Source organism: Cyprinus carpio, chromosome A7, assembly GCF_018340385.1.
Source record: "Cyprinus carpio isolate SPL01 chromosome A7, ASM1834038v1, whole genome shotgun sequence".
Classification (NCBI taxonomy): Eukaryota; Metazoa; Chordata; class Actinopteri; order Cypriniformes; family Cyprinidae; genus Cyprinus; species Cyprinus carpio.
Window position 1 is genome coordinate 28101021 of NC_056578.1, and position 6956 is coordinate 28107976.

A 6956-nucleotide genomic window follows, 5' to 3' on the forward strand; every position below is an offset into this window, starting at 1 on the left:
ATTGATATAAAATAAAATAAAAAAATTATAAAAACTGTATAACAGCCTGATGCATTAAATATTGTATTAAATTATACTCAAAATTTTCTGAAGTAACACTGTTTTGTAAGTTTTAATTTGTTAATTCTGAAAATGCCTCATACATAATAAATTACAATTTTAATCGATACACATTTTGCAGAAAAATAGATGCTTGTGAAACTTAAGCACTAGAAAGTAAGTTACCATAGCAACTTTGGTCCGCTCTAGTATTTTTCTGGCTTTTCAGATCATTATATCAGACAAAACAATACTCTAACTATTTATCACTAAAAATTTAAATATCACAAATATCATTAAAAAAGAAGAAACAATATCATATCATTTTAATGCCTTAGGTGAAGAATTGGAATTGCCAAATACTTTTGTCTGCTTTTACCCAATCAGCTCAGCTTCAGAGCATTCCCCCTGGCAGTATAAGACAAATCCTTTATTTGCTTTTGGTTATATATATAAATAATAATAATAAAAAAAAAATCACATGCAACCTCACACTAATGCGTGGTGACTAATAAACCTTCATCAGGGTGTTGTAAACCCACATCAGTGGGTCCTCTTTCAAATGGTTCTAGGGTAGATTTAGGGATGACCTGGCAATGGAATTTTATCAATGATTGGTGACCTTTTCACAATGGCAGCCATGTTGCCACATTGTGAATTACACCCAGTATAATAAATGTTATTTTCTTAGAGCACATTTGAACTTTATTTAAATATTTTTTTTCACATTACATAATAAAATCACATATTTATTACATGGGACATTTTATCAGTGACAAGAAACAAATGTACCTATACACAGATTCTAAACCTGCAATGTATGATACAGAGTAAGGCTTTTCAACTGTTTTTTAAAGAGGTGCAACATTAGCATGCACTGGTAAATCTACTTTGAGCACAGAATTACAAACAACCGTGCAAAGTAGAGTAATGGTTTTATTGCACCGGTAAACATTGCTGTTCTAAAAATAATAGTGAGTGTAAGAGGGTGTTTGGTGTAAGGATTAGAGAGTGAATGAGTTACATGAGGAATGCAAATAGATGCCTGAGCAGTTACTTGCTGGCAAAGAGTACCAAACGTCAAAAACAGCATGTCCCAAATAGCCCAATGGGTCACTGCTCACTGTATCAGATTCCCATACTGTAATTGTAATAGCAGTACACACATAACATAAAGATCGCTTCTAAAAAGATTTATATATTTAATTAATTTTTATTTCACCCAATCATTCATTCAATCAATCATTGCCTCACTTTAACCAGAATAAGCTAAAATCTCACTCATGTAAAGTCATTTTACACTGGCTTTATCACTTTGGACCACTAGAGCGTGCCATATTGTACTTGTCATGATACAATGTCACAGTATTCTTCACACACACACTATATTAAAGTTTGCATTAACCATTTTCCTTTGTGGACATTCTCTCCTACCTAATACATTATCACAGGCTGTTTAATGAGTGCCGTTAGGCCTGTCTGTTTGTAAAAATAACATCTTATGAACCCTAAGTTTATAATTGACATAAAACTAAGCATACTTATTTTTGTCCTAATAGGCTATCAGTGATTGGTATTTATGTCCATTTCCACTTTAAGAAGGAAGTTCAAATTAGCATATTTTGCATGACACTGGCTAATGTTTCAGGCAGACAATGAAAGTGTTTTTGCTAAAGTTCCATTATGTCTAGTTTGAGTCATGTCAGGACATGTTGATTTCCTTCATTTCCATATAGCACTTTATTTCTTATACTTTCTAGACTGGAATTTATTTGTATGTACAAATTGTATGCTAAATAGTATAGTTGTTTCATTGTGTTCAATACTGGGTCGTAATCAGCGTATAAAACGGATTGAGTTGCTTTTAAAGAAAGGATAAATCCTTTAAGGTTTTCGCATGAGATGTCGCGCGCGCACAAAGGGTCAACACTGTTGTCGTGTGAGAGTGAAATTTCAGCACGGTGTCTGTCTGCATTCACTGGAATGCGATTGCAACCCCCTTTGTTATGGTGAGAAGCTGGAAGAATGTTCCCTCAATTAAAATTCCTTAGGCTGACCTGTTGCCAAAAGGGCTATTTGACTAAGAATGCGCCTCGTCATTGGTGAGCAGGTAGCTACTCCATCAGCTGAGTGTGCATTCAATCATAAACCAGTAGTGAGCGCTGCACTTTCACAATATTCTTGCATCAACACAAGTAGCATATTCTCTATAAAAATGGTTAATACTATTGCTTGTCATCTGTTTTCAAGATGCCCGAATCAGACGAGCAGATAGGGTGGCAACAACAGAGACAATTTGGGAAAACAAAATCTAAATATGAAGTTTGATTTTTCCTTTTTGTGTTAAGGACAGTGTTGCCTGCAGTTGGAATAGGCCCATTTATTATTGAAATCAAATAGCTTCTGATTACGAGAAAAGCATTACAGTTCACAGTGAGCGGACTGGCTGTAATTGGGAAATTATTTCCGCGAATCGAATCTTATGAACCATTCATTTCAAAGAAAGAGTTTGAAAAAGAATTGTTACATCATCACGCAAAGCGTTCCAAAAGCGTCCCAATAACGGCACTTCATATTATAAATGTTTTCTTAATAAGAATGTTTGTTGTAATTTTGTATAATATAATATTTTTAGAATCAAGAAACAATTGTAAAATCCGTTTATATCTTGGTTGAAATTATATTTATTTATAAAACTATCACAAAACAAGTTCTCGTTTAGTGAGCAATCGAGTTGTTGACTCGAGAACCGTTCTTACTAATTTGGTAGCTGACTCTGGCCGTTTTGTGCAGCGTTTCAACCAGTTCATTAAAAAAAAAAAAAAAAAGATTCGACTCAAAAGAACCATTCGTTCACGAATCGGACACCACTACTGGGCTGGGGGTGCGAGGGGCGGGTATTAGTATAAATTGCCTCTCACTACACATGCCTTGCCTGTCCTCTGAACTTTGAGACAGCCACAAGCATCACTCAAAGAAATGCAACAGACTGGAAATTAAACAAAGCAACTCTTTAGTACAACAGCTAGTAAACGTCGCTTTCCACAATCCGCCTGCCATGGATGATTGCCATCTATTCTGTGCATCGTGCCGAAAAACGGTGGAAAGGCAAACAACGGTAAGAGAAAGTGACAATGACATGACTGAGGTTTCAGCACTTATCTTTCGCATAGTTTCATCGTTCTGCGTAATTACAATGGCATTTTTAGGAATGTTAATGGCGATAGGTTATGTAAAACTTAAAGAGAAGTTTGGAGAATCATCATTGTTTTAAGCGTAGCTGTTGCATGATTGTATCACTGACAAGGATAATAGCGTCTCCACGGTTACTTTGAACTTGTTTGTATCACTTTGCTCGAGTGATTGAAATCCACACAGTCACACCAGTAACCTCTGTTAAACGATGCGGCTTGACTACGGATCTATGAACTGACTCACACTCAGATCTGTTTTCATTTCACAGATGCGCTCACTGATACTCTTCATTCTGTCATTGTTCATGTTCGCATCCCCCGTAGCAACGAACGAGACCCTCTGCGGTGCAGAACTAGTGGACACACTTCAGTTCGTGTGTGGAGCAGATGGGTTTTATATCAGTAAGTGTAACTCTTACAGTTCTGTGTGATGGTTGTCGGGAAATCTAAACATTTACATAGCGATCTGTCTTGTAGAAGTAGTCACAGTGTGGCATTATCATCTGTCTTGTCTTTCAAATTGCAGTTTGTATAGTTAGCATGTACACTAATGACTGTAACAATAAGACTGTTTATTGAGGAAACATGCATCATATTGCTTTCTACAAAGTATTCTTAATGACATCCATTAGTGCTGTTAACTGCTGTTAAATGTAAGTATTTTGGGGGCAAAGTGAATTAGTGTCTGCAAGTGTTTAGTTGTTTGCAACTCTCTCTCTCTCCCTCGCTCTCTTTCTTTTTCTCTCATCCCTTGTATTCCTATCAAATGACGGTGGACTTCCCCCTTTTGTACCTCTCCTGCTGTTCTTTATCTTTTATCTCTGTTTAGTAGGCAAATGGCAAGGTTAAAGGATCCATTTTGCTAGCTATTCACACATCCCTGGGAACACAGAACTATATTTGTTTTTCTGTGTACTGTTCTTTTTTGTGACTTTTAAAAGTCTTTATCAAATCCGTTAGTACCAGAAATAAGAGAGTCACAAACAACAGGAAAGAAAGAAGGGATCTGTTGATGCAGTCTCCGATTTCAGAAATCCTAGGAACATGCCAGCAGCCACATGTGGGATTTGGTGAAATATAAACAATAGGGTGTGAATTGGTAGCGTTGGTTGCTTTCCAGAGGAACCCCAGAGTTGATCGCTTACCTTCTCTTTCCCCACCCAGGCAGGCCGAACAGATTAAACAGCCGCCGTCCTCAGAGAGGAATAGTGGAAGAATGCTGCTTTCAGAGTTGCGATCTGCGTCTACTGCAGCAGTACTGTGCAAAACCCATGAAGTCTGAGCGCGATGTTTCCTCCAGCTCGCTGCAGGCCTTCCCAGCATCGCAGGCTCTTCACAAGGTACATGGGGCTGATGATCTCCCCTTCCCCCCATCGAAAGCCCAGCACAATGATTTTGCTGAACCCACAAACACAGACTCAGACTAGACAGGCTAGTCAGACATGCAGCCTGTTTTTATCACGCCAAAATCAATATTAACCACGTCTCCTCTCAGAATCGCTGAGTAATGTAGAAAATGGCACAGATCATCAGAAATCTGTAGAATGCATTAAAGATGATGTTCGAACAACACTGAGGGGGATAGTTACACAAACAAAAGCCCATGGTAACACCATAAAACTCTATTGGACAGCATGTGCAATGATGTCATTATTCCAAGCACCAAAACAAGTACAAGTGTTATGCTGCATTCTGGCAAATTTTTGTGCCATGTGCTCTTGGCATGGAAATATGTTAAGCGTTGGCAAGACAGTTGGCCAGCTGGCCATGGCTTGGATTTGAAACTAACAAAAACAAACAACCCAACAACAACACAATAGTCAACTCCCATTTTTCAGACACTTTTATCCAAAGTGATTTACATTGAATTCAAGATTTACATTTCATCAGTTCATGCAGTCACTGGGAATCGAACCCATGACCTTTCTGTTGGCAGTATGATGCTCTGTTGTTTGAGCTACAGTGTTTCAAAATTTTAAAGTCAGTTGATAATATGACAACAAATCAATGAATTACAGAATCTACAGCAAGTTCTTCTGTTTTGCAGGACATCTTAGGAGGGCCTCTTGGTGTGAAGTATTCCAAATATGAAGTATGGCAAAGAAAGGCTGCCCAGAGGTTAAGGAGAGGAGTACCATCCATCCTGCTTGCCAGAAAGTTTAGGAGGCAGGTGGAAAAAATCCAAGATGAGGAGCAAGCCAGTTTCCACAGGCCCCTCATGACCCTCCCCGACAGACACCCTGCCATCCATCCACACATCCAGATCAACACGTCCCACAAATGATGGCCAGCTTTCTCAAATGGGAACAAACATGGGATTATAGCCAAGTCTTGGTCAGTAGAGGCACTTTTTTCACGAATCATACCACTTGCCCATCCAAATCCAGATTATGAACACTCAATGTGTTATCAGTCTTCGAAACACTAGAAGTTAACATTGAAAGTGAATGTAACGGGACAAGAGAGTTGAATGCATTCTTGATGAATATCACGGGGATGCCCAGAACTGATGCTGAGGAAGCTGCCAGAATGCAAATGTCAAAAGTCTGCCGTCTGCAAGAGCATTTATGGTTCTGTCTTGCTTGCACCCTATTTTAAAAGTCATATTTTAAGGAATGAATTTATTGAGATTAGAGTCCTTTACCTGCACCTTTAAAATGCCACATATGTGGCATAGAGACAGAAGAAAATGTTGGCTGGCTGTGCAAAGCCAAGGACTGATGTTAACAGCACTATTTTTTATGAACATTATGGTGCTAACTTGGACTCGAAAGGAGTTTTCTAAAGAGTTTTTCCGTTTTAGGAAAAAAAAACAAGATTGTATTCAAAAGACAATTCAGTAAGACTGGTTGTTTGGAGATGAGCTCAACCAGGAAAAACTATCTATGCTTGGCTGTTCAAGATCCATAATCTGTGCCCTGGAGAATGAAGGTGAAGCCTTTGCTATCAAACATTATAGCGCTGCAATGGAAGGCAGAACACATTGCAAAAATATCAATCTGATATCATATCTGAGGACATCTGCAATCAAGTCATCTTGGACTTTGGGTGTCACATATTGTATCCATAACATTCCTGTTTCCAGAATGAGTTTCTGCCATTTTATCTTTGCAAATCGTCTTCACTGTTATTTAGACAGTATTTTACACATATACACAAAAGAATCGAACAATCTTTTTAAAGGGAAAATCAGCAATAACCACTTGCATATTTTCAACATACAATCATAGTATTCCATTGCTTTTGTTGTAAAAAATACTTGAATATGTATGAATAGTCTCATAAGATGTTGTCATTGACCCTAGTATGACCAGTGTTGCAAATTGAGCCACCAAACATTTTATGTAATAAATGTAATGGCACTGTATCAAGGCGTTATTTATTTTGATGAAACCCATAAAATTCAGTCCCAATGAAAGATTACATGCACAACTGACATTTTTTTTTTTGTACATTATCTATTTTAGTTTTTCTGTTTATGTATGTAGATGCTGTGTACCAAAAAAAAAAAAAAATGATGTCTCCTTTTTTAAGTAAAGTCAATGGAAGCTTCTAAAGTCGTCCTGACTCATTTTTTTAACAGCTTATTTTACTGCATGTTGCCTAATCTAAAATATGTGGATGAGTCAATAGCATTTGGAGTGGTATTTTGAGCGTGCATACATTCACAGGCAGTGACCTGGCTACCCTAAGGGAAGGGTGAACTCTTGATGATTTGCTGAC

The 6956-nt window shown here is 37.7% G+C and overlaps 1 protein-coding gene across 1 annotated transcript; it reads left to right on the plus strand.

The window, feature by feature from the left end:
- Window positions 1-2948: 2948 nt before the first annotated feature.
- On the plus strand, window positions 2949-6651 carry LOC109085243 (insulin-like growth factor II). The gene is made up of 4 exons (XM_019099860.2): window positions 2949-3157; window positions 3503-3635; window positions 4398-4573; window positions 5281-6651. Exons 1-4 carry the CDS (start codon window positions 3098-3100, stop codon window positions 5515-5517), a joined length of 606 nt encoding a protein of 201 aa, XP_018955405.1. The 5' UTR covers window positions 2949-3097; the 3' UTR covers window positions 5518-6651.
- Window positions 6652-6956: the final 305 nt, after the last annotated feature.